The 27,610-nt window shown below is 45.0% G+C and overlaps 2 protein-coding genes across 2 annotated transcripts; one reads left to right on the plus strand and one right to left on the minus strand.

The window, feature by feature from the left end:
- Positions 1-1,702, plus strand: LOC128732648 (proton-coupled amino acid transporter-like protein CG1139). Its single transcript, XM_053825942.1, has 4 exons — positions 1-639; positions 695-1,146; positions 1,218-1,390; positions 1,455-1,702. The coding sequence occupies exons 1-4, from the start codon at positions 1-3 to the stop codon at positions 1,700-1,702; spliced, it is 1,512 nt and encodes a 503-aa protein (XP_053681917.1).
- A 6,998-nt stretch (positions 1,703-8,700) lies between these two features.
- On the minus strand, positions 8,701-19,398 carry LOC128745268 (proton-coupled amino acid transporter-like protein pathetic). Its single transcript, XM_053842296.1, has 5 exons — positions 19,319-19,398; positions 10,015-10,453; positions 9,736-9,948; positions 9,047-9,674; positions 8,701-8,984 (listed from the first exon to the last, which is right to left on the minus strand). The coding sequence occupies exons 2-5, from the start codon at positions 10,417-10,419 to the stop codon at positions 8,716-8,718; spliced, it is 1,515 nt and encodes a 504-aa protein (XP_053698271.1). The 5' UTR covers positions 10,420-10,453; positions 19,319-19,398; the 3' UTR covers positions 8,701-8,715.
- Between the last annotated feature and the right edge of the window lie 8,212 nt (positions 19,399-27,610).

Genomic DNA, 27,610 nt, shown 5'->3' on the forward strand with positions numbered 1-27,610 from the left:
ATGACCGTTGTGGTTGCGGTGGACGAACGAAACGCACAGCGGAACGGAACCGTCGAGCTGTCCGCAACCGCAAACGGAACCATCAATCATAGTTTCGTGCTGGAAGACATCAGCGGCAGTAAACCGCAGAACGGCATCGAACACCCGTATGGTCCGCATCACGGGCACGATCATCACTACCACGTGCACCATCATCACCTGCGGGAGAAGCCTGGCCACGACTACAGCGAGGATGTCATCACGACGCACGGCGTCCAGCCGCATCACAAGACAACCTACCTGGAAACGATGACCCACCTGCTGAAGGGTAACATCGGCACCGGGTGCTACGCGATGGGTGACGGGTTCAAAAATGGCGGCATCGTACTGGCACCGATTCTGACGGTGTTTCTGGGCTTCATCTGCGTTCACTGTCAGCACATTCTGCTCGATTGCGCGCGCAAGTTGCATCTCGATCCGAACAGCAAGGCTCACCTGCCGGACTTTGCCGAAACCGTTGGTCTTTGCTTTAAGTACGGACCGCCCCGTTTCCGGCGGTGGGCCAAACCGATGAAGATGGCCGTCAACATTTTCATCTGCGTAACGCAGCTGGGGTTCTGCTGCATTTATTTCGTGTTTATCAGTTCGAACTTCAAACAGGTTGGTTTAAGTTTAGTTTCAATGAATGGGATTGAACTATCGAGCTTCGTTTCAGATCTTCGACCGGTACGACATGCCACTGGACGTCCACTATCACATGGCTCTGCTGCTGGTGCCCATCATTCTAACCTCAATCATAACGAAGCTTAAATTTCTGTCCTACTGCTCGATGCTGGCCAACGTGTTCATGTCGCTGGGGATCGGAATTACCTTCTACTACGCCGGTCAGGATTTACCGTCACCGACGGAGCGGCGCTTCGTCGCCGACTGGAACCAGCTGCCGCTCTTTTTCGGCACCGCCATCTTTGCGTTCGAAGGTATCGCCCTGGTGCTGCCGTTGCAGAACGAAATGAAGAAACCGCACAACTTCAGCAAACCCTTTGGCGTACTGAACGTCGGTATGGTGTTTATTGTGACACTATTCACCAGCTTTGGCTTTGTAGGTTACCTCAAGTGGGGTGAAGAGGTTGAAGGTACCATGACGCTCAACCTGCCGGATGGTGAGATGTAATTTCGGTCCCGACCGTCACCGGTTCGTATTAAATGTATCACGAGTTGAAGTTTCACTGTTTTCACAGTTTGGCCGAGAGCGTTAAGGTTATGATTTCGCTCGGTGTCCTACTGGGCTACGCCCTGCAGCTGTTCGTCGCCATTATGATCATGTGGCCGAGGGTGCAATGTCGGTTGAACATTACCAAACACCGAACGTTAGCCGAGATGAGCTTCCGGGTGCTGATGGTGTTAGTCACTTGTAAGTTGCTAAGTTTCTTTTCTAAATCCTAGTCTTGAAAGTATTTTCATCATCACACAAACAGTCATCATTGCGGAATGCATACCGAAGCTGAGCTTGTTTATCTCGCTGATTGGTGCCCTCTGCTCGTCGGCACTGGCGCTGATGTTTCCGCCGATCATCGAGCTGATCGTAGCTTACTCCGACGGGGAGAAAAAACCTAGCTGGTGGATGCTGCTGAAGAATGGATTCATTCTTCTGCTGGCACTGCTGGGTTTTCTGACCGGAAGCTACGAAAGCTTGAGCAAAATCATCCAGGAGCTGTTGCTATGAGTTTGCCATTTTAACGGACGGGCAGTTGCGGTCAGTTGGCTGTTGTTAAGTTTTATTTGTTTTGATGTAAGGAATAAAATAAGAAAGTTTAACTGTTGTAGTTTCTTTTTGTTATCAATCGTTTGTCAGTGCGATTGTTAAAATTCTGCTCTTTAAACTTTAATTTTGTTCTACTTACATACAGAATAGACGAAATCATGGAATTGGAAAGGTTGAAAAGACTGGAAATGGAACTAGCTGATTTGAAGAAGATATTGATTGACCTGAAGGATACGAAGAAGAACAAGAACGAACGGAAAATACCAATCAAACAAAAGAATTCGGAAATGGAAACGAACGTAAGGTGGTACAAAAGAGGAAGCCAACCGAAGTCGGCCGAGACAAAAATAGGATCATCTGCCCTCACAAGAAGATTGGAAATACCGGACTAAACATCTCGCAAACCGGCAAGAATGCTTAATTGGAACCCTCCGGTAGTACCGCTGAGGACTATCACGGCCCTGACTAGATCGGACGTGACCTACCCCGTCACCAACGCAATTGATCATGGACCAGCACCAACGAAATATCAATAGCTCTAATCTTTCTATGACTGAATCGGAAATCTCCAATGCCTTTTATTGCTAGTGATATCAAAACTCAATCTAATCGTTTACTGTCCCTACAATGGAACAACAATATAGACGAACACTTATGTTAGTGAACCAAAAAACCCCTAATTGTGATTGCGTTATAAGGGACTCGTAAGTAGGACAACTCTTTCATCGGACGTTTCCTGAAAGAACGTTATACCTAGTTCAATCGTGCTGATCCTGTAAATAGTGCATCTCGTGGTGTTTCCCTTAGTGTTCGGTTCGTACATAATTTGCCCCGGTACAGCTAACTCTGGACCTATCCATATTAGCCGAGGCTGCCGCCACAATTCGATCACCATCCCTACTAGCACAGTTGTTATAAACTAGTTGTGGTAACCGATTAATGACTAATTTCAGTCGCAAATACGTTGCAGCAATCAGAAATGACAAAAGTGTGCTACTCGGGATGTCCATCAACTCTAGTGTAACTTTATCTGCCCTCCGATTGCCTCACCAAAGAACTGACCAACAATTTCGTTTCGTTTAACTTTAACTTTTTATAGCAAAAAGATGATTCAACTACCTTGCTTCAATCGCTTAATCAACTTTTTGTGCATTTTATCACTTTCTTTAAATTTCCTCTTTGCAATCCTTTCCTCTTTCTTCTTTTCTTTCTCTAATTGCTCAGATCTTTTAATGCTATCAATATTATCAATGTACTTCTGGAATGCTTCGCTCGTTGCAACAGCTGGAGGATGCAATTTTACCTTTCGCTTTTTCTGCATGCTTCTCTCTGTTGACGGATACTGAAAACAATCTGCAAAAACATCCGGTGAGCTTCGTCGTTCAGGATCATGATACTTATCACCAGCAAATATATCGTTATTTTCTAAACTTACTAAAATTATAAATTATATAGTAAAAAGCCAAATTATGGCTTACCACTTGGACTAGAGTCATCAAACCCCGCAAAGGGTTCTTCATCGTCAGTATTTAGAATCAGATCACTTAATTCTCGTTCATTGGTGTCCTGAAGAGAGGTCGATTTAAGTTAGTAGCGAATCGGATAACCCTCTTTTAATTTCCAGCCAAACTTTTTGCAGCTTCCATGTTTTTCGCTACGATTGAACACTTCAATTTGGTGGTGGGTCAGATAAACTTCCAATTCCGAAAGCAAATTTTTTCGTCGTTTGAAGATTTTTCATCTCATCGACTGCCTTTTTTAGTAAAGGAGCGATTTCCTGCCTGGGAAGCAGAGCACCGGCGTTATCAATTCTCCAGTCAACCAACAACTGATTCCAAAACGTTTTGAGAGATCTAAAAAAGCTTACGTCGAGAGGCTGTGTAATCTGAGCAGTGTAAGGAAAAAGACAAATCAGCACCATATTTTTTTCCTTACAAAAATCTATGGAACGGAATACGTGAGATGTATGCCCATCGACGAAAATTACAACAGGAAATGGAATTTTCTCTTTCAGTAGCCAAGGGTGAAATAAATCACGCAAACATAAGAAAAATGTATGTCTGTTCATCCATCCCGATTCAGTTTTTCCAGCTGCCCATCCACTTGGAAGACTTTTAAAGATGTCGTGTGGCATTCTCCGTTTGTAAGGAAAAATTATCATCGGAGGAGCTAATTTGCCAGCTGCGTTTGCTGCGAAAAGAGCAGTGTAAGATTCTATGTCAGAATTGCCAACTTTTGCGTAGACGTGTTTTCCGTTGGACTCCGCGAGAACAATCTCTCTGGTTGGAATAGTTCTGACAGCTGTTTCATCCATATCGAAGATTTGGTTAGGGTTTTCCATTTCCTGTTGCAGATTTTGCTTAACAATGTAAGCTTGTACTTCCTGAAACCATTTTCTTATCTGCTGTTCAGTTACAATAGATCTTTGCTTGGATAAAACCCTCGCAACTCTTCTAGAGACGTTCGGATGACGTTCTAGGAAGCAGCTTACCCACTTTTTACCAGGAACTCCCCCAGCGAATGGATTCTCGGCTTTTTTTAATCTTAAATATTGCGCAACACATATCCTCAGACGTTTCGTACTAACAGGGAATCCCGCTCTGGCCATATTTATCACCCACTTCTCGAATTCATCCTCTATCACACGAGAAAGAATGGGCGGCTTTCTAGGCGACTTGTTGAAATAACTATTATTTCGTTTATCCTGCACGGTACTTGCTGGAATTCGGAACAGTTTTGCCGTAGAACGAACTGAATGTCCTTTCCTGATGTTATCCCGAGCTTCTTCAATCGGCACATCGGTATATTTCTTCTTTGGTATTCTACCCATATTTCTCGAATCCGATTGCGTGGAATTGGGCACCTGTGCAAAAAAGGGTTTTTAAATCCGTTCACTTTTGCATTGAAAATATTGAAAACAAAACAATTGTAAATAATGGGAATTGCGGTGTACTGGGTAAATAGTACCTGCAACAATCCGTCGATACACTTTTGTTTACAAAGATTTGTTAAATCGCTGCAAAAACACAGTTTTATTATTCGCACACGCTCTTAACCGATTTGCTAAGATGGCGGAATGAAGTGACAGTTCATCGATCGTGTTTTTCTTTTCTTTTTTTTATTATGTTGCGTGATGCAAACTGTCGATTTGTTTTCATAAGAAGATAGATAACACTTGAAGATATAGTCTCAAACTTTGATTTCGGAAATATTACGCATGTTTAATTAGAAAATTGTTAATTTAACGCAAAGTGTACGGAGTTAGGCACCGCACGGATTTAGGGCGCCTCACGTTAGAAGGTTCTAGGCGATTATTGAAGGACTCAAAATACACGTTTTTGCAGAAGATTGCAAATCTCTAGGACCTTTCCTTACAAAGACACTAGGAAAAAAGTTCCACTTTTCGCCCTTTTGGACTACTGTACACCGAATGTAGACTTATTGCTGTTATTTGGGTTGTGGTGTCAACGAAACACGTTGTATGCCGTGCCAAATAGTTGTAAAGAATTAATGCGGTCGTCTAGTCCTCTCTCGGTCAGGAATAGTGTCAAAATCGCTCTGAGTTGTCGATAGAAAGAGCTAAAGCACGCACGCGTCAACGTACCGTAGAAAATAGGAATGTTCTCCGTAGGCTATAGGCAGAGTATGACGAACACGTTTCTTCTTCCTTCCGTGAGTATATCTTTCGAATTGAAGACGAGGTTAAGTCGGATCCGTCCTCTTTCTGGTGAATTTTCAACAGTAGAAAATGTAATCGGTCGATTCCGCAAGACATGTCGTTCGACGGCAAAACGAGTAACGACTCAATGCGCGGATAGTTAAAATTGCCGCAAACTATCACAGTGTCACGCTCAGAGCAGGCATCGCACAACTCACAGACGGATGAAATATGTGCAATGATTACATCGACATCCCGACTTTTATCAGGCGGTATGTATACATCTATCTACAACAGAGCAGCAGTTTTTTTAATCACGGATAGTGACACTTACACCCTTTTCTCGCGCAAGAATATCCATAAAACCACCTGGAGATCACCTGACCAACGTACAATGAACCAAATTGACCACGTTCTCATAGACGGCCGGTTTTTCTCTAACATCACGAAGGTACGCTCCCGACGGGGTTCGTATATTGATTCTGACCATTACCTAGTAGCAGTACATGTGCGCTCAAAACTGTCCACCGTATACCGTACACGTCAAAGCCGCCCTCCTTAGCTGAACATCAGGCAGCTAGATAACCCGCAAACTGCCGAGAACTACGAGCGAATACTGAATGACGCACTGCCTTCTTCCGAGGAGTTAAGTGCTTCAAACCTCGAAGACGGAAAAAGCTCCAAAAGGAGGACAGAGATCGTGAAGAATTAGAACAACTATTCCGAGCTAATGACACGCGCAAGTTTTATGAGAAGGTGAACCAAACTCGGAAGGGCTACACAGCGAAACCTGACATGTGTACGGACGAGGGAGGGAATCTAATCACAAACGAGCGCGAGGTGGTCGACAGATGGAAGCAGTTCTTCGATGAACACCTCAATGGCGAAGTCGCAGAAGGAGACGGAACGGAAATTAACCTAGGAGCGCCCATGGAAGATAGTAATGTCCTAGCACCTGATCTCCAACAAGTCAAACGAGAAATCGGGCTGCTGAAGACCAATAAAGCCGCTGGGAAGGACCGCCTACCATCAGAGCTGTATAAACATGGCGGAGAAACGCTAGCAAAGGTTCTACACTGGGTTATTTCGAGGATTTGGAAGGAGGAAAAGCTACCGGAGAAATGGACGGAAGGAGTGGTTTGTCCCATCTACAAAAAGGGTGATCAGCTGGACTGCTGCAACTATCGCGGTATTACGCTGGTAAACGCCGCCTACAAGGTACTCTCCCAGATCCTGTTACGCCGGTTGACAACGATAGCACAAGCTTTCGTAGGGAATTATCAGGCGGGTTTCATGGGGGCTCGCGCAACTACGGACCAAATGTTTACTATCCGACAGATCTTGCAGAAATGTCGGGAGTACAACCAACGTGCTCACGCATCACATCTTTATTGATTTCAAAGCAGCATGCGATACAGTCGATCGAGACAAGCTATGGCAGATAATGCACGAACACGGTTTTCCGGACAAACTGACGCGACTGATCAGAACTATATTGGATCGAGCGATGTGTTTCGTACGCATCTCTGGGACACTCTCGAGTCCCTTCGAGACGTGGCGAGGGTTGAGACAAGGTGACGGTTTATCCTGCATGCTGTTCACCATCGCTCTTGAGGGGGTGATCCGACGAGCGGGTATCGAAACGAGAGGCACGATTTTTACCAAGGGTAGCCAACTTCTAGGTTTTGCGGATGACTTCGATATCATAGCCAGGAACTTTGCGACGGCGGAGGCAATCTACGCCAGACTGAAAGCGGAGTCTAGGAGAATTGGGCTAAAAATAAATGCGTCGAAGACCAAATACGTGAAAGGAAGAGAGGCTCAAAGGAAACAAACGCGCGTCTCCCACGGACGGTAACCGTTGACGGCGACGAACTAGAAGTGGTAGAGGAGTTCGTGTATTTGGAATCGTTGGTGACCGCGGATAACAGCACTAATAAGGAGATCCAGCGGCCTACTTTGCCCTTCGTAAAACGCTACGATCAAGAAGCACACGCCGCCGTACGAAGCTAACAATGTACAAAACCCTTATCAGACCGGTAGTTCCTTATGGACTTTAAGCCGTGACGCTGCTCACGGAGGACATACGCGCCCTTGCCGTGTTTGAGCGGAAAGTGCTGCGGACGATATTTGGCGGAGTACAAACTGAAAGCGGAGAGTGGTGGAGGCGTATGAATGACGAGCTACAGGCACTGCTTGGGGAGACTCCCATCGTACATCTGGCGAAAGTTAGCAGGCTACGGTGGGCCGGACACATCGTAAGGATGCCGGCACTTCAACAACCCCACCGGCACCAGGAACAGGGGGCCCAACAACGTTATATGCCGTGCCAACACCGATCTGCGATCGTCTAGTCCTCTCTCGGTCGGGAATATAGTGTCAAAATCGCTCTGAATTGTCGATAGAAAGAGCTCTTCGATTTTTGTTCTCAGGTCGCGCACATTTTGAACATAGAAGCCTTAATGACGCTTAACGGGTGCATTGAGATTATTTGCTCAAACCATTCCCGCCACTGAGGCTAAAACCGTTCTCCAATGTTTGGGCATTTTACCTCTTTATTTTACCATTTTACAACGCTTGTGCGCACTCCTAAACTTCTGATAGCCGCAACAGGTGTACAAAAAACACTATCAAACACTATCGTATCACGGAACTGTACGACTGCGTCGCTTATATACTCTACCAAATCTCCTTACAGCTGCAGATCAAGTGGCTGATGTCTGGCCACATCACTAAATCTGTTGTTCCTCTTGTCCATTTCGCCACGGACCTGCTACTGTACCTCATCGATCTCTGCTTGCAAGAGCACATTATTCCGCAGAATTGCTCGTCGTTTTACTCATCGATCGCATTTCGATCTAGCCGTCCCAGTAACTACGGATAAGCTTCGATGAATGCTTTCTGGGTGCTCAAGGTAGACCGCTCATATCCGTTCCTAATGCTGGGCAAAGATGGTTGGCGTAAATTACGAATCAATTAATTTCCGCTATCCACATGATTCGTGTCCTTTGACTTCCTGTCAGGGTGTACGACTGGTGCATCCGAGCGGTAGCGATAGATCTTCGGTTTGAATCCGGTTGGAACCCCGCTCTTGCGCTTCAACTTCTTGCTCTAAGCCCGCCTTGATTTCACGTTTTCACATTTTAATTTTTCATTTTCCATTCACTCGGTGTTCAATTTTCAATTTTCTATTTCAAATTTTCAATTTTGGACTGTCTTATTTTTGACTTACAACTCTGGCAGGAATTTCTTTCCTCAGAAAAATCAGCAAATAGTGTTCCTTCTTTTTAAACTACGCTACATTAATATCACACAATCAGTGTAGATGTCGTATTTCATCCAAACTTTCCACGGTGCCTGTCACAAAAATGAACAGGGCCAGCACCAGTATCAGTAGATTCTTGCTCCACACAAACCATCCAATTCGGCTCCCACTACTGCTAAGACCGGGTTGACATTCCTGTTCTGCCATGCCGAGAATCAGCTGCAAAACCGGCGGAAAAACCAACGCCAGCGCTGTCGAACAAAGTGCTCCGATCAGTGAAATCAGGGCTCCCACGTTAAGGATGCTCTCGGCGATGGCAACTGAAAAATTCCAAATCGAATTATGCTTCAAAGTTTATGCACCCTTAAAATCCCATACTCACATGTCACCAGGACCATCACCGTTCGGAACCCCAACTCCACCAGCACTGGATAGCGCTTTCCCAACCGAACTCGCCTCAACACCGACGGCAACATAATCTGTATCGCTATGAAGAACTGAAGCGCGTAGCCTAGCAGTATACCCAACGAAACCATCACTTTTACCGACTGCGCTAGGATCTCCTCCTTGGGCAGGTTCAACGTCAGACTACTCTTCACGTCGTCGCCCCACTTGAGATAGCCGACGAAGCCGAGCGCGGCGAAGATGATCGTTACCGCGGCCATCCCGACATTCAGCACGCCCAGTGGTCGGCCAAAATCGCCTGGATTTTTCATGGCATTGTGCAGCGGTAGCACCAGTGCAATGCCCTCGAACGCAAAGATAGCCGTTCCGAAGTACAGTGGCAGCTGGCGCCAGCTGCTGAAGTATTGTCGCTCGCTGATTGATGGTAAATCCTGCACGGCGTAATAGGCGGTAATGCAGATTCCGAGGATCATGCATGCATTAGCCAGTGTCATGCACCAGGCCAGATATTTGAGATTACGAATCAACGAGGGAAGCAGAATCGGCACTAGGATGATGAGCATGTGCATCCGAACGTCCAGGTGGATGCCGTAGAAGTCGTAAATCTGAAATTAGACCAGGGTGAAGTCCTATTTTGATTGAAGTGTTCAACGGCGTTTGACTTACGTGCTTCAGATTGTTGCTGATGAATCCAAAATAAACGGTACAGAATCCCAGTTGGGTGACGCAAATAAAAACGTTTACCGAAAATCGCATCGTTCGGGCCCAGCGTCGGAATCGAGTCGGCCCGTGTATGAAGCAAAGCTCAACCGTTTCCGCGAAGTCCGGTAGTGCATTCGAATTCGGAAGCTTAGATTTCATCCTCTTGGCACAGACGAGCTGCAAAAATCATGTCAGATTAGATCGAAAATAGCGAAAAGTACCGCCCCCCCCCCCGTCACCTACCAGCAGATGCTGACTGTGGACGCAGATAATTCCCAGTAAAACCGTCAAAATAGGCGCCGCTATGATTCCGCCATTCAGGAAAGCCTGTCCCATGGCGTACAGCCCCGGTCCTACATTACCCTTGAAAATGTGCATTATCGTCTCCAGATAGGACGTCGGATGACCGCTGTCGATTCCATGTCCACTGCCGCCACCACCGTCAGCTTCGTGGTCGTGCGCCGTTTGATCGGCATCCGATCGGATCGGTTTGCCGGCGCTTTCGACGTCTGTCAGAGCGAATGCCTGGTTCAGGTGACCCCTGCCGACGTCAGCGCCCCCGTCGCCATTCCGTTGGACTGCGTCCAACCGTGGCATCGTCGTCTGCTGGGACTGGGACTGGGACGAACGATCGACAGCATTACTCATTATTGTTATTGTCAACGTACGCTCGTCGAGCAGGCTAAAAAAAGAATCGGACATTTATTCTTGGTGCCAGCTGGTATGCACGGTGGGTCTGTGCGGTGGTGAGAGATGGTCAAAATTAATACATAAAGCTAATAACAAAACGATCCATTGTATGTACGCATATTGTATAGCTTTTAATGTCAACATTTTATTAAAAAAAAACTCATTAAAATCTTGGAAATGTTGATTATTTCATTAGGGTTGATGTGAAGTTTCAATATTGTTCTTATCCCGTCTGTCAAACATCAACATTCTTCTATGACGATGGCGCGTGTTAAGTTCCCGGAATTGAAATTTTCTCTGTTTACTGGCAATTAGCGGAACTGAATCACATTTCATGACACATTTAGAAGTCTAATTACTGATAATGAGCATTTGTAGGAGATTGACAAATGCACATTGCTCCATACTCGTTGGTCTGGAGAAACTGTTGGAGTTGGAGTTGGCAGTCTACTCCGGCAACACATGCCTACCAGGTTGTGTTCCTGCGTATCGTCGAATAAAAACATCGATCTCAAGCAGCCTGGCTTCACTTTCAATATAAAGACGGCGTCGGATCATTTGGAGCCCTCGTTGAGCTAAAAGTGGTCTTTGGTGGGTCATTTCTGGCTACCATGATCATTGATTTGTCTTCTCCATTCATCGTTTTTCGTGCACATCTGCTTCCTGATTTTCTCCCCACCAAGCTGGTATGCAAAAAACATCTTAAAAACTCCTTCCACTGTTGTGTAACCAAACTGCACTAAGCGGCACTGCACTAATACCGATGCCAAGTAGCCTAGCTTTTCAACCTCATCGGCAGGTACCAAACCTGTCCCCGCTAACTCCCACCAACAGATCGTCGATGCGAATTAATCGATCCATCAAACGGTCTTCGTTCAACCCCAAGCGATGCTGGGTCACTGCAACTGTGCAACTAGATGGGTTGTTACTGAAGTTGCCTCCGGTGATGCCCTCCGGTCCCTGAACCTAGAAACTCGTTTGACTTATCCCGGAGTTATTGCCATCAAGTGTCCTTAGTATGACCTTAGTTGAGCAACTCAACAAGTTGCAATGTCCATCATCAATAAGCATGCACCGTGAGCTTTTGCCATGATTCTATAACATTAGCCCGAATACCGCTAGCCCGAAAGCAACTAGCCCGAATAGCACATACCCGAATGTAACACAAGCCCGAATGTAACATTAAGAGCTCCGTTACCGCAAGGTTGCAGAATTGTATAAAAACAGAAAGTTATGTTTTCAAATGGAGTGTAGCACCCAGACTTTGCTTTCGGATCGGATATTCCTCACAGACGCATACTCATTCTTTCGGACCCTCGCTCTTATTAATTCACGCACTGCAACGAGTTTTTGCAAGTGTGTGTTTAGCTAACAGCTACGGTCGTCTCCCTCGTTCGTCGTTAAAGCCCGAGCTGCTGATACCAATTACTCGCGAGGGTTCGCACTCCCGCCCATGAATAAAAGGCGAAGGCGAAGATGACGAAAAAAAGGAAAAGCAATGCAAAATTTGTATCACATTACTCCATTAGCTTCACGGGCAGCTGATTGCTCATGAGTTTTTTGACTCGCGAATAAGCTACACAGGAAGACAATGTGAGGATGTGCGTGCGCTAGTGTGTCGGTAGCAGAATGTCTGCACACAGCAACGAAGCACAGTTACGATATTGAATTGATATCAATTTAATTTTTATTATTTATTGATGACAAATAATATTAAAGTTATAGCAAGTAATGTGTAAACACCGCTTGTTCAGTGTAAAAACCAAAAAAGCGCTTTCGTGGCTTTTTATCTTATATATAAAAATGGATTTCTATCTGTCGGGATGTTCCTTATAGGATCAAAAACTACTGAACCAATCGGCGTGAAAATTTGCATGTAGAGGTTTTTGGAGCCAGGAAAGGTTTTAGTGATGGTTAGAGACCTCTCCCCCACTAAGAGGGGGGGGGGCTCCCATAAAAATGAAACTCAAATTTCTGCATAACTCGAGAACTAATCAAGCAAATAGAACAAAATTTGGCATGTGGGTGCTTTTGGTGACAAGAATTTATTCTATGGTAAATTGAGACCCCTCCCCTCTTTAGAAGGGGAATTATGACTCCTCTCCCCTTTAAGAGGGGGGGCTTCCATACAAATGAAATAAAAATTTCCTCATAACTCGAGAACTAATCAAGCAAATGGAACCAAATTTGGCATGTGAAGGTTTTCGAGGACAAGAATATTTTCTATGGTGAATTAGGACCCCTCACCACTTTAAGAAGGGGGGGCTCCTGTACAAATGAAAAACAAATTTCCTCATAACTCGAGAACTAATCAAGCAAATGGAACCAATTTGGCATGTGGGTGTTTTTGAAGACAAAATTTTTTTCTATGATGAATTGGGACACCTCCCCACTTTAGGAGGGGGGGCTCCTATACAGATGAAATACAAATTTCCTCATAATTCGAGAACTAATCAAGCAAATGGAACCAAATTTGAAATGTGGGAGATTTTGGAGTGTAGAATTTATTTTATGATAGTTAGAGACCTCTCACCGCTGTGGTAGGGGCATATGAATTTTTTGCGAAACTCAAAAACTAATCGGACTCGAGAAATTCGAGACTCTTCCATAAAACATTAGTCAATAACAAGACCACAAAAACTATCTATAGTAACTCTAGATCATTCAGGACGAGACGGCCGCGAGTGTTGCCGGCGAACCGCCGTCGGAAGCGTCGCCCACTGGGGGTAGGCAACTCCCCGCAGAAATCACTACTGTCTAGGTTTATTTGTTTTCCTAGGTCTACCTGGGTTTCCTGGAACGAGCGATAGCGAGTAAGGAGAGGATCGCGAAATGGTACTTCCCACAAAAAAATTTTCCGTGAAATGGTACATTCCGCTTAAGGTTTTTCGCAAAATGATATTCGGCGAAATGTTGTACAATCATGGCGAATATTACTATCCGCTTTCTGGCTATGCAATGAGGGGACAGGGGAGTTGTTTTCTACTTTACTGTGAGGAAAAATTGCAAATTTGTATATTAAACTACCCATTCCAGGTAACTAATAAGCAATAACATAAGCAGCAAATCAGCGTATCTGGCATTTTATACTGCACGTTGTTGTATGTTAGCTTTTTGACTGCACAGGTGTTGTAAATTGGCATCCAAAATTGTATTCAAATTCTTCGTATCGGTAATTAGCTGTAAATTAGCATTGTCAGCACTATAAGAAGGTTATCAGTAAAGTAGCTGTATATTTTGCCAAAATAGCATTTAAGTAGCATTTAAGACGACTTAAATGCTTATTGGCCTAAATTTGAATAGCATTGGTGATGCTTATTGGTTACCTGGGATGCTTTCATAGTTACGTAACTGCCAAAATGAATCATCTAAGGTTGAGCTCCTCAGAAACTTGCAAAACTCGAGATTGTGACAAAGATCATCCGATATTCATGATTTATGTATAACACAGGTTAATTTGTGGCAATACGAAGTTTGTCGGGTCAGCTAGTTTTATAAAAAAAAGCAAAGCCTTGGATTTATACCGTCTTTAGATATTATCCTTCTTTATCGACAGACTTCGCAGCCGGCTGTTAGAATACAGGAAAATTACGGAGCCAGTGCAACGATCCTACGGACTCCATCTAGCAAGCACCGACAAGCCGAGATTCGAACATACGACGGCCGGCTTGTTAGACCAGCATCGTACCTCGAAGCTAACTGGGCGGCTTTATTTTATAAAGGTAACTTGATGCGAGGACTAGGGAAAAATAACTAGAGGGCAACTAGTCAACTAGGAAAACAAATAGCCCTAGACAGATGTAATTTCTGCGGTTCTAGTGTTACACTCCGGCTACTGTTCCATTCGGGCTAGTGCCCTTCGGGCATGTGGTATTCGGGCTTTTGGCAATCGGGCTAGTGTTATAAAACCCTCTGAAGCTTCTGAGGTGATGATGAAAGCCTTTTTCTCGAAGATCAGCTTTTCATTGCAACAAATGGTTGAAGTTAGCCAGCTTTCACCGCCGCTTCCCAGATACCACCCTGATGGGGACTGGACGGCGAAATGAATTTCCATTGTATTCCATTGATTACTGGAAAAAGCACTGTCTTAGCTGTCGATCAGATCCGACCAGGTTTGTGCTCGTTGCAATTCCCGCCTTGTGCAATCATCCGTTTCGACGCTCCCAAGAACGTAGCTGTCGCAAGGTCTCCTGTTGCTTCTAAGTGTACCGCCGTGCGTCGACAAGCAAACGAAGACAACGATATACCGTTTCATCGATCGCTCTCCTCGAGCTATTCTAGTTACTAAGATAATTGAGGTTTTTTGGACCATGCGTTCCGCGGTCTCCATATTGGCCTGGGGTACCAGGCCTTCTCCAGAATTCTGCAGGCCCCCTCCAGAAATTTTCCTTGTTGGAATTGGAAACCGGGAAAAACTGTGTAGATATTTTCTTTTTCACTAGGCATCGCAAAAGCGTAGTTGTCATCGTCGGCACTAATTGCCACCCCGGCTCATGCTGTTTCAAGCGTTCGTCTCCATTCAACTACATCTTGGGCCACTCGTCGCAAATTTCCCAATCAGAGAAGTCGCAAATCACTTTCGACCTGGTCCAGCCATCTTGCACGTTGAGCCTACCTATTCCTGATGCTGGTGCAGTTGTTAAAGAGAACTGTTTTCGTCGCACTGTAGCCAACTGACTTTCGCCAGATGACGAAGGCAATCTCTCCAAACAGTGCTTGTAACTGATGATTCATACGTCTCCGTTACTCTCTACTTTCAGTTTGTACTCCGCCAAATATCGTCCACAGTACCTTCTGCTCGAACATGGCGTACGCCTAGCGTTTTGCGAAGGGCAAAGCAAACCTAATTTCCCGCTTAAATGCCCAACTATGTCCCCTTACTAGTGGTGTTGTCCGTGTGCACCAGCAATCCCAAATACACGAACCCATCTCGTTCTAGATTCCGATTTCGTTGGATCACCCCTTCAAGTGCGATGTTGAATAGCATGCAAAATAAGCCGTCATCTTGTCCCAACTTTCGCCGCGTCTCAAAGTAACTCGAAAGTATCCCCGTGATGCACACGAAACACAACACTCTCTCCAATGTAGCTCTGCTCAGTTGCGTCAGTTTATTCTGAAAACCGTGTTCGTGCATTATCTGCCATACTTGGTCTCGATCGACTGTATCGTATGTTGCTTTGAAATCAATAAAGATGTGATGCGCGGACAGGTTGTACTCCCGACATTTCTGGTAATTGCGCGGACCCTTATCAAGCCCGTTTGGTATTTCACTACAAAATCTTGGGCTATCGGTGACAGCCAGAGTAACAAGATCATATTAAAAAATTTTTTGGAAGGCACCCCCTAGGCCCCCTCTAGGGAAATTTCCTAGCAACGCCAATGACACCCTTTACTTAGATTAGAGCGTTTCGTAGTTTCTCATCGGTTGGACGGGAGGACAGCTTCATTTCGAACGGGTTTCGCTTGACGGATTGGACGAGCCATTCCCAGCTCCCACCCATGTGAGGAGAAGCTGGTGGATTGAAATGCCAGAAAGTGCTTGAAGAGACGAACCCTTGAACCATTCTGTTTTGGTCGACTGCTTGCGATAAAATTAGTGCCCCTTTCGCTATAGAAAATGGCAAGTGTTCCACGGCGCGTAATGGAGTTCCTTATGGCCATTATGCAGAAATTCGGGGTCAACGAGCTAGCTACTCCAACTGTACAGCGCGAATACACAGGCATGCAAAAAGAACCCCCATCTCTTCTCAACCTGCCTCTTTAAAGCAACTGCCGTAGGACCGAAATCTTCTATTCCGCTATGAGTGAACGGACAAACGCGGTTAATCGGCACCGAGGCATTTCCGGGGCGCGAGGGCTAGTTATCTCGCAACTTATAGTGCTGGCAATCAAATCAAATCAAATTTTAGCATACACTCATCGCAACCTTCCCCGGATTTCGTTGATAACTAACTCGTGGTTCCGGTGGTGGAACTTTTCGTGGTAGTTTCTAACGATAAGGTCGGTGATTTGGTGGTCTCGGGGAAGGATAACGGGATTTATGGTATCTTGGGAAAGGTATTCACAAAATTCTGCTCTGCCTAGCATACGCAGCAATCCGCGCTCATCAACGAATGGGTTGAGTTTGTACAGTGGGCCCCGCTTGGGTATTACCGACATTACATTACATTACATCGTAACATCGTAAGCGTAACTAGTTTCGTCGGAAAACCATGTTCTAGCGTTATCTGCCACGGCTCATTTCGTTTAACTGAATCGTACGCCGCTTTAAAGTCCACAAACAGATGGTGTGTTTGCAAGTTGTACTCCCGGAACTTGTCTAGCAACTGATGCAGGGTGAACATCTGATCCGTCGTGGATCGACCCTCACGAAAACCAGCTTGGTACTCACCGACGAAGGACTCCGCTAACGGTCTCAGTCTGTTTTTCCTCCCAGATCCTGACAATGATCCGGTGGATTGCTTCGTACAGCCGCTCGCTCCCCGCTTTTAGAAGTTCAGCCCGGATACCATCCTTCCCAGCGGCCTTACTGTTTTTCAGCTCACTGATTGCCTTCTTAACCTCCTCCTGTGTTGGTGGCTCCACAGCTTGACCATCGCCTACAATTCCTATCCTGTCCCTGCTGATCTCCGCATTTACCTCTCCATTCAACAGTGTCTGAAAGTGCTCTTCCACCTGGCTGCTACCGCCGTTTTGTCGGTTGCCAGCACTATCATTGCATATCACAGGCATGGCAACATTCCTGCATCTCACCGCTTTATAGAAACTCCGTGTGTCGTTGCTAGCGTGCTCCTCGTACTCGCGTTTCTTTAGACGATGGATTCTTTTTTCCGCAGCTCTAGTCCCTCTGTATCTTTCTCTGTTTTGACGCGTTGCCGCAGTGAGCATGCGACTTCTGGCCTGGTTCTTTTCGTCTGTCACTCTCTGGCTTTCGGCATCAAACGAGCTGTTACGCAGTCTTCCACGCGTCGTGCCAGCTGTTTCGATGGCACCATGGATGTTCCTCCACAGCCAATTTATATCTTCTTCTTCTACCTGCTGTTCTGCGATTCGTTGATCAAGCTTCCTGGCGTACTCCACTGCCACGCCATCTGCCGTTAACCGCTGGATGTTGAAACGCAGCGTCCTCTCAGTGCGAGCTTTCGCCGTGTTCGCCAGCCTTGCGCGAATCTTACTCACTACGAGATAGTGGTCAGAGTCGATATTTGGTCCCCGAAAAGACCGTACATCGATAACATCCGAAAAGTGTCGACCGTCAATCAAGACATGATCAATCTGAGAGCTAGTCTCCATTTGGATGCCTCCAGGTGTGTTTCCGAATATTCAAACGTGGAAAGTAGGTGCTACAGATAACCATTCTTCTGGCCGTGGCAAAATTTATGAGCCTGGTTATGTCTTCCAATAACTGGACGGAAGAATTGCTCCCTCCCGATCTGCGCGTTTGCATCTCCGATGATGATTTTCACATCGTGTTTTGGGCACTCTCCACAGGTCCTTTCAAGCCTGTCGTAAAACTCGTCCTCATAAGTTGATTAGGCTATAGTTGAAGAATTTGCCCTTAATCCTCAACACGCATATACGGTCATCTACGGGGCTACACCGGATAACTACGCACATTCCAGGTACCAAGTTTCCAATCGTTATTCCTTAATCGTTTCCTTGTCCCCTGCCGTGTCCTATACCGACTGTTCCGTCCTGAATATCTTTGTTCGTTGTTCGTGGTAATTGAGTTTTCGGTATACTACCTCACCGGGGTCGCGATTTTGAAAAATAATGACATTTGCCGTTGGTATATTTTATTTCTTTAAGAACGGTCTTTTGAACACCGTGCGAACTGTTCCAAACTCAACAAGGCTTCTATCTGGAACCATTCTGACATTTGTAAACGAGTAATTATTCCTGATTTGGCACGAATGTTTGACATGCTTAGTGCTGCAATGAGTACAGACAAGGTTTAGGTTCAGTCTCTCTGACAACAGAAGGTTACATGGGACGATATACACCTACTCGCTACAAACTTGTAGTACAATTTAACAATTTCGAGACAGGAATGCTTATGGTGCAAGCAGTTCGACGGATGCCTGACATCGTCTCTGATTACAGTAAAATCAATGAGTGGCAATGTTTTCCAAGTTCCCGTTCCTCTCCACCTCTTACCATCAGTCGCCAGACAGTCCTGCATGGCACTCGAAGCTTCTACACCTGTTACCACTCCAGAACGCTCCAACTATGGAGTATAGAGGCGCAGTTGGTAAAACCGCAACGGCAACCCACCGTTCAGTGATTTCACAATTTTTGCCACTTCACAGTCAACCAGCATTGAAATATTATATCCGGAACTCAAAAGGTCGCAAAAACTATGATACTGCACTAAAACGTTTATATAAAAACCAGTCGGGCGTGCAAATTGACGAAATTCTGAATGTAAAAAGGTCATCCCAGGAATAACTAACATATGGAGTCTGGAGACACTAGGAGCCTTGGTTTTTTTTCTCACAAGTTCAAAAAGACCCAGCGGGTCTCCATAATTTCAGAACATCTAAAAACATTGATCGTTTCGAGGTTGGGAAGCGTTCGAAGTTTCACGCCTAATTATGACCAGCTGCATCAAAAAATACCGAGTGTTCACTAAGTGCCGGCTGACATGGAACGGAACGTGTAGAGCGGTGGTCATAAAAATAAAAAAAACCAACGCCCGCTGCAATGACGACAGCGTGAAGGCGCGTCGTGCTTCGGCTCCATCGCCACACTGCCAACACAAGCACACACACACAAATCTTACAAGCACCAACAACGACGCGAACGGCACGGACAAAACAAAACAGCAGCGAGCGGCAACAATTGCACAAGAACTTACGTGATGCGTTCGAAAAACCGGTTTTCCGAAAGTCCAAGCCAACTGGTCCGATCGCGCACGCGTTCTATTCCGCACCGTGAAAGTGTCCACTCATCGTTACTTTTCCATCGTCAGCTGAATGAACTGTCAATTTGGTGGCACTACTTTCAAGAAGATGGCCTACTATGCGACGCACGGGGGCGATAAATTATCACTCACCTGAGACTGAGAGGAGCTGCAGAAATACCGTCCTATCAACAATAAAACAATATCGACAAGGTCGTAACTTTATCTCCCGTTTATCTCCGCCGAGTGCAATAATTGTCCAGTTCAGGTGTTCCAGATCCAGAGTTTACGACTGATTTCGGTCGACACAGCGCAAATATTTGAGTCAGAATTTAATCGTCGATCACGGTGAAATTGTATACGCGCCGGTGCCGCCGGCGTGGAACGTGCACGCGCGTTCCTCCGGTATCCTAATAGGACTGAGTCTGCTCGAAACGAACCGAACCGAACCGAACCGTACCAAGTCGCTCGTGTGGCTCGACTGTTTGTTTGCTCGCGAAAACAACAAATTCCAACCGCCGCCGGAGTGTGGCTGTCGATGGTTGTTCATTTTACCGGGGATTACCGCGGCGTTCATTTCCCCGCGCGAGACGACACGTTCATTTAATCGAATAAATGATCCGTTCAAAATATCCGCGGCGCGGCACGGCACGGGCAAGCAGCGGTGATCGTCCTTGAAGAAGACTTGACGGGTGGCGGCGGTCTGGTTTGATCTAGCGAGGGCGGCTGCGACCCCGCCGACGTTGTCGTCCCACTGCACCGGTAATGAATGAGTGCAAGTGCATGCTTTGTCAGTCAGTGGACGTTGCTTATAATTACTAGATTATGCAAATCCGGTGGGGTATTTTTGTCCCGTTTGTCAGTGGAGACAAACCACCGACCAACGTTCCAAACCACGTTCAAAGACCGCGTGGAGGCGAATCGGTGATCGTTTGACGTCCGATTGTCTGTGCGGAGGACGACGCGCGAGATTGAAATAGTTTCCACTGTGGCACAGCTTGTCCAAGTAAGTCGTCAGAATGGCCCAGCCGCAGCAGCGGGCCGTTTGCCAAGTTTGATTGTGTTATGTTTCTATTTTCTTACACCCTGGTTATTAAGCAGCTTGACAAATTTGTCGACATGCATCTGCGCTGCTGTTGGGAAATACTACGGGCGCTTCGGGTCAACGTCAACGGGGGTTCACTGGTTCTGGTGCCAAAATGAAAAATTGAACAAGATACAACCGTCGATCTTGTTGCCTTTGTGGCAGTGCACAAATTGCAGCATTTATTGGTTTCTGTTTGAATTTCGTTGGATGATCAGCTGGTGTGATCTGCCAGCTGGGGCTAATCAAGATTAAGTCGACTAACGAAATGATATACTGCCACGGACGTATGCCAAATTTTGTTCCTGCTTTTTGAAGATAAATTCGATCTAACGAATTTATTATTGCGTAATGTAAGTTCGTGGTGTATTCCACGATTTAGAGTGCATCGAAGGACCGTACGTCTACAAAATAAATACTTACGGACGTCAACGAATAAAGTTCTAAGAGTCATGTAACATATCTTGTAGGTATCTTTCGATCTTGGATTTTGCGAGCGTCCAATGAAGTTGAATGAACGTGACTTTATCCCCAGGCGCATGATCAACACAAACTTGGTACAGTTCATTTTGTTTGGTCTTACTGTCTCTTTTGTCTTTTGATCTCTTTAACTTTATAATAAAGTTACGCTTATTCAACCGAGTATTCACTACTGATTTAATTTACAGGCTATATAAATGATAATTAAATAATAAATGTTGTTGCAACCAGTTTGCGTTCTTACTTACTTACTTCACTTTTTCGGCGACAACCCAGGTATCGAATTCGTGCCGAATTCAGGAGACGTCTCCACGTTTCACGGTCTTGGGCTGCCACTTGCCAGTCGCCACTAACACTCGCTGCTCAGCATCCAAGTCAACAGCCCTCATCCAACGGGTATTGGGGTCTGCCTCGAAGTCGTTGGCCTCCGTCGGGTTCTCTGCTCTGCTCTGGTCTTTCATCCGACATCCATGTTATGTGGCTAGCATAATCTGCTCATTTCATTTAACTGAATGGTACGCCGCCTTGAAATCTAGGAACAAATGGTGGATTTGCAAATGGAATTCCCGGAATTTAACGAGGATTTGTCGCTAGGTGAACATTTGGTCCGTCTTGGAGCGTCCCCCTCAAGAATCGCACTGGTATTTTTTGACGTAGGACTACGTCTTTGTTTACTATACTGGCACTGTGTAGCACTTTGTAAAAACGAAAAATAGAAGTGTAACGTTTGAATGAAATATTTCAAACGCTAATAGCTACTATACTACTGAACGAAACATAACAGTTAATATGTCGTTGGATAGATAAAATGTCCAGCAATTTTATAGTAACATATCAATAATAATTTTTTATACGCTAAATAGTGAAAATGTGTGTAAAGTTTTAAGGTCGAATTTTCTCATACATTTCCCTTGTGATCGCCTAGCTTCACAGGCACGGACAATTAGATACACCAAAGGATTTGGATCCAAATGATAACCTTTGAGACCACTTTGTAAGCCACACCCCTTTTCCAATCCAATTGGCAACATCGATGGCTATTGACGGCAACACCGACCCCGAAGACAAGCGGAATCAGCGGGCAATGGCCAACGTGAATCCCACACGATGAACTTTACGTTACATTTTGCATTATCCCCGTCGCAGACATGCGAAATTGTTCGATAGCTTGCTCAATCAGTGTCAGACAATCATTTAAGCAGCAGCAGCCGATATGGTTTCCACCACCACCTACACTAGCTTACAAGTAGCAGCGGCAGTGCCAGTAACCATAAAATGGTACACTTGGTTCGCCGGCTGCTCATTTATCGCACTATCGCACTGACGGACGGTCAGTATTTATCATCGACGGCTATTGGTGGCGAAACCAACGGCATTTGGCGGCAACACCGACAGTAATTGGAGGTAAAAACGATGGCATTTTGGCGGCAACACCGGCAATTGGATGCAAATCCAAGGACTTTTGCGGCAATTAATGGCAATTCGAGGCATGCCCGATGGAATTTGGGCGACAGTTTCAATGGAAATTATCGCAAACCGACACTGAAGGCAAATGGAAACGGATCGACTGACGGGCAGCAAATTCAGCAGCAGGCCATTGTGGTCTTAAACAGTTCTTATAGGAACTATAGTAATTGAAGAATGGAAAGATTTTTCTACACTTTCTAAATGGTTAACGTTCCATTTTGCGTTATACCATGGTAAACATGGAAAATGCTTGCTCATTCAGCGTCGGATAATCATTTGAGCAGCAGCAGCAGTCGATCTGGTTTCCCCCAACACCTACACTAGCTTACAAGTAGCAGCGGCAGTACCAGTGACTATAAAATAGCACACTTGGTTCGCCGTCTTCTCATTTATCGCACGATTGCACTGACGGACGGTCAGTATTTACCGTCGACGGCTATTGGTGCGGCAACGCCGATGGCAAATGGAGGCAAAAACGATGGAATTTCGGCGGAAACACCGGCAATTGGAGGCAAACCAAGGGCTTGGGATGGCAATTGGTGGCAAGACCAAGAACATTTCGCGGCAACGCCGGTTGTTAGTGGTAAGTGTTGTTTCAATATTCAGTCTTCCAAGAGGCTTATCGATTCTTTCACAGGGACGCTTGGGAATAACGCCGTAACATAGATAAACAAGAGACTATTATGTCGTCTCCTGCTAGTTCTCCCGATGTTTTTAGGTGCTCGAAGAATTCCCGTGTGCTGCTGACGGGCCGGCATCGGGAATTTTATTGGCATTCTTTGGAACTCGGTTACCAACCACTTGGCATCTTTTCCGTGGGTGATCCGTTTGCCGTCATAATTTCCTGCATTCTCGTTCCTGGTTTATGTATTTTGGTATGTCCGTAGTAATGATAGGTAATGTAGTCTAGCCGACATAACCTAAACCTAGCTTCCTGTTGCTGATCGTAGACGTGGATGTCTTGTCTGGTGATTACCGTAGAATCGGGGGATTGTGTGTTCATAAGAACACACAAAGTGCTCCTGGTGGTAGCAGTGAAACATCCATCCTCCTTTTTTAATTGCTCTAGACCGTTGTTGTGGTCTTCAGGCAACGTTTTCCGGTAGAGTCTGAATGCTCCCGTAAAGCTTGACTCCGGGCTTTCTGTTGGACTTGCGTTCCGTGTTGTGTGTGCTGAGTGACAACCTGTTAGCATCTCAATCGAACGCGGTTTTAACCTTGTTAAATGAACGGCTAGCTCCTCGGCGGAGGGTTGATTGACCGAGTTGGTCAGAGATACGATAGTTTGATTTTTTTATATAATTGAATGGTTACATATAGTGATGTCTAGGACCTTATGTCTAATAGCATCAGTAAAAGTGGGAACGTTCCGTACGTTGTTAAAAGTCAAGTATTCAAGTAAGTACTCACCTATGGGCGTTGGCATCACAACCGATCAGGGACGACCCGTTGATGACCATGCAATACCGATCAAGCACAGTACCGTAGGATGGTGTTATTTCTTCGTTAACAGAAGTAAGCGCACACCCCAACCTGGTTTTGATGACTAGTGGTGTAATTGGTACTTCCAGCTTGACGGCGACGACATCGCGTCGTATAAATTCTGTAATGGAAGAAAATTTAATTTTATTGTTCAACCGAATCGCAGCCCTTGACTTGAATTGCGTTTTACAGTAAATCAACTTACCGTAGTTACCAAGATCAATGATTTTTCTACGACGCACCCTTGTTTATTCGAGCCTTCTAACAAATAGCCATTCGCCATGCTAGTTAGTGATAGAGTAACCGTCGTTCTGAGTTTGCAGCAGACGGAGGATCCTCTTACTCTGGAAATAACCCTTGAACAAAAGAGGCCTCGGGAAATCACTCATAGAAGATACATGTATTATCCAACAACTTTGCTATTTCCTCACCGGGTAATGCAGTTATTTCGGTAATAACGTGCGGAAAACTGTGGTTAATAGATGAGCTGGGTAATCGGTTGAAGTGACTGCAAAGTCGGTAGCTCCCACCATCTCTCTACATGAAACCCATATGTAGGTTTGGACACCGAAAGCCTTCGTTATAGTGTTCGTCAGGTTTCTTATTTTTTGTGTTTTTCAAGCGCTCTCGAAAGTCGACAGTTTCCGGCGACCTGTTAGGATAGTGTCTTCAGTTCGACACTTTAAACCACTTTTTCATCACTCACCTGACTATAGCGCGTCCCCGGTCAGTAGAAGTTCCTCACCAACGTGGCGTCGCACCACCCGACGGTATGGAATTCCCACCACGGGTTGCACACAGCCCCAACCGTCGGCTGTTTTTTTTGAGGCTCCACTTTCGGTATGGTAAATGCCTCAAACACTGCCTTGTCTTCAGCGAAGGTGTAGAACGGTATTTCTTATTCTTTTGATCGTGACGGAACACTGAACCCTTTTGTCGCGGCAAACGTAAAAACTGTTTCGCTGCGACTGTTCACTTTGAAGAAAATCACCTGCAATCCGACCAAGATACCTCTACTGCCACGTGGTGGTGCAAATCTGATCAATTCCGACTTGATTCTGGCCGACATGGCCCCTTCTGGACGCTGCCGCACACGCATTCTCTCCAGTAACGACCGTGGGAGGTGACCGTTTTGTCCACGGGTGACAACTCAAACGAAACTACACACGCGTAACCACGGAAGCCTTTCTCGTTTCAACGAAGCACTCCGATTTCTTCTTTATCACACATTCATGCGCTTTTTAATCACACCCGGTGGCTGCGAATAGAACTTGTTCGATTTAACAATTAGCCCGTTTTCACTCAACTTTTGCGCAGTTCGGTGCGGTAATTTTTTGATGTTCTGTCCTCTGCGATCTCCGTTATGCGCAGTGGCGTGCGTGCTGGATTTTAAACGGTGGATAATCCTGTGGCGCACTACGCACTGAAAGCAAATATTTTTTTTTGTTTTTTGTGGCAAAGTAAATTTCTACGCTACAAACCTGCTACACTGCTTGTTCTGATCTTAAACGTGCCGCAGCTGCTAGTAGATAGGAAGGAGGACGAACTTTCTGGCCTCTACTTATTTATCGCCTACGGGGATACGAAGATATCTGTGCCAACCCTTTTGTGAACCAAGAAATCACTTGACCGGCGCAGAAAATGACTCCGATTCTTTTTTCGTCCTTTGACTGGACCGAGAGTCTTTTTCATTAGGTCAATTTGAGGTTATCGAAGAGACTGAAATTTTTCTGCACAGCGAATCGCTTTACGCTATATCAATATTCAATATGTCCTCCAGTCTTTGATTCTTCGTTCGATCAATTGCATGCAATTCTTCTGTATCGCCTTTTTTTTCATGTTGGGTATTTTTATCACTGCGACCATTTGTTTGGTCTATTGTGATATATTCCCCGTTCTCGTCCTGTTATAAGACCAGTATAAATGCTTAGATCTTTCTTCGAAAGCTCCAGGATTTTGCGAGTCATTGAAACGTTTGGAGTGATAAAACGTTTCGACAGCCAATCATTGAAAGTGTTATTCTAATTTGATTCCACTTTCGTACATTCCCATGCTTTTAGCTCCATTTTTAAAGCGGAAGCAGATAAGCAATAGAAGGGCTCAGGTCCTACAAATTGATGAGATGATCCGAGTCTTGCTAGTGCATCAGCTCGTTCATTTCCATCAATTCCACAGTGACCTGGGACCCAGTACAAGTTGACTTGGTTACAAGACCAAGATTTTTGGAGTGATTGAATACATTCCCAGACAAGTTTTGATGTGCTTGTCGCCGACTTTAGAGCATTTAGAGCTGCTTGGCTGTCGGACATGATGCATATATTTGAATGTCTATAGTTCCTGCGCAAGCACACAGTCGTACATTCCATAATTGCTTGTATTTCAGCCTGGAATACAGTTGGCCATCTGCCCATAGAAATTGACATGTCTATTCCTGGGCCAGTTACTCCTGCTCCCACTTGATTGTCCATTTTTGAACCATCTGTATAGAAAACTGTCGAGTCTGGACGAATATCGGGACCACCATCTCCCCAGAAATCACGTCTAGGCTCAAATACACGAAATATTCGGTTCAAGCTGTATTTTTTCTCCATCCAATCTTCATTATTAGTTACAATAGGTTTAATACAAATAGTTTTTAGAATACTGAGATGACCTGTTATGATCACCTTCAAATAGATTCATTGATCTTTTGATCCTTAGAGCACTCTTTTCAGCTTCTAATTGTATAAACTGATGTAATGGAAGTATATAGAGTAAAGCATCCAATGCATTCGATGGTGTATTTCTCATTGCACATGTTATTGAGAGAGTGGCTAGCCTTTGAAGTTTTTCCAGCTTCATTTGGGTAGTTTTCTCTTTCGTTTTTGGCCACCAGACCAACGAAGCATAGGTAATCTTTGGTCTGACAATGGCCGAATAGATCCGATGGATCATTTTCGGTTTCAGTCTCCATTGCTTACCAAAAGTTCTTTTACATATCCATAGAGCTTTTGTTGCTTTATTTACTGCTTGCTCTAGATGCGTGTTCCAATTGAGTTTTCTGTCAAGAAATACTCCAAGATATTTGACAGTGTCCGAAAGTTTTAAAAGTGTTCCTTTCAATCTGATGTTGTTTAATGTAAATTTTTTCCTTCTCGTAAATGGTATGATAGTAGTTTTATTGGCATTTATGCTGAGGCACTGCCTATCACACCATGATGAGATCAAATTTAAAGCCATTTGCATTCGGTCAGCGATAATAGAATCAATTTTTCCTCGAACAATTATCACTATATCATCGGCGAAGTCAATTATTTCAAAGCCTAGCGCCGTCAACTTTTGAAGAAGATCATCAACTATTAAAGACCACAATAGAGGTGATATTACGCCTCCGTGTGGGCAACCTTTTACTGCTCTAATGCTTATAGATGAGCTTACAAGGCTTGCTGATATCTCCCTTTTTGATAACATTTCGCTAATCCAGTCGATTATGGATATATCGAAACCACGTTTCGTCATAGCCGTAATCATTGAATTATGAGATGAATTATCAAAGGCACCTTCTATGTCAAGAAAGGCACCTAGTGAAATTTCTTTTGCTTCAAAAGACTTTTATAGTTTTTTAACAACAGTTTGTACTGCTGCTATTGAAGATTTGCCTTCTTGATATGCGAATTGATATTCGCTCAAAGGATTTTTGGCTAAATATGATGACTTTATATGCTCATCAATTATTTTTTCCATTGTTTTTAACA

The sequence above is a fragment of the Sabethes cyaneus genome, chromosome 1 (assembly GCF_943734655.1).
Source record: "Sabethes cyaneus chromosome 1, idSabCyanKW18_F2, whole genome shotgun sequence".
NCBI classification, from domain to species: Eukaryota; Metazoa; Arthropoda; class Insecta; order Diptera; family Culicidae; genus Sabethes; species Sabethes cyaneus.